Consider the following 763-nt stretch of genomic DNA (forward strand, 5'->3'; position numbering starts at 1 on the left):
GGCCCCGGCCTCGGCCCCGCCGCCGTCCGGTCCCGCTCCGCCACGCCGCATCCGCCACGCTGCCGTCGCGGCCCATGGGTTCCCGTCGCCGCTGGATCCCAGGATGGATCGCAGCAGATCTGCTCGGGCGCCAGCTCGCGCCAGCCGCTGGATCCCACGTTGGGTGGTAGCGGAGCCGCGTAGGGCGCTGGCTCCCCTCCGGACTGAGCTCCGGCCGCTGGATCCCACGCCAGATCGCGGTGGATCTGCTTTGGGCACCGGCTCCCACCGGATTGTGCTCCCGCCACTGCGCCCTGCACCGGATCGCAGTGGATCTGCTCGGGTGCTGGCGCACGCCCGATCCTCCTCCTGGCACTGGATCCCACACTGGATTGCAGTGGATCTGCCTAGGGCTTGGGTCAGAGTGGATCCTGCTTCAGGGTCTGCCATCCCATAATGGATCAAAAGAGATCTTCTTGGGCACTGGATCCCAGGCTGCTTGCGCGGGATCCCGCAGTGGTTCCCGGTAGATCTGCGCAAGGCACGGGGTCACACTCGATCCTCTGTTGGGAGCTGGATCCCATGCTGGTCATGCTGGATCCCACAACAGATCACACTGGATTCCACGCTAGCTACACTGGATTCCCCCCCCAGCGGGTGGGGCCAGAGCTGTGCTGGGTCATAGCAGATCCTCCGTGGGGTCACAGGATCCCCCGGGATCCCGCAGCACCCGGGATGCTGCCGTGGGTCACAGCGGGGGGGAGGGGGGGGCGGCACCCGCCCC

At 67.9% G+C, this 763-nt stretch overlaps 1 protein-coding gene across 1 annotated transcript in view; it reads left to right on the top strand.

Annotated features, from left to right (window-relative positions):
* The window catches only part of PPP1R9B (protein phosphatase 1, regulatory subunit 9B), a 17,761-nt gene extending 17,578 nt beyond the window's left edge, over positions 1–183 (top strand). Inside the window, exon 11 of the mRNA XM_010585665.1 lies at positions 103–183. Coding sequence (XP_010583967.1) covers positions 103–183 — 81 coding nt within the window. The remainder of the gene's footprint in view (positions 1–102) is intronic.
* The last annotated feature ends 580 nt before the right edge of the window (positions 184–763 follow it).

This window comes from Haliaeetus leucocephalus, unplaced genomic scaffold (genome assembly GCF_000737465.1).
Source record: "Haliaeetus leucocephalus isolate CR32 unplaced genomic scaffold, Haliaeetus_leucocephalus-4.0 Scaffold110, whole genome shotgun sequence".
In the NCBI taxonomy this organism is placed as follows: Eukaryota; Metazoa; Chordata; class Aves; order Accipitriformes; family Accipitridae; genus Haliaeetus; species Haliaeetus leucocephalus.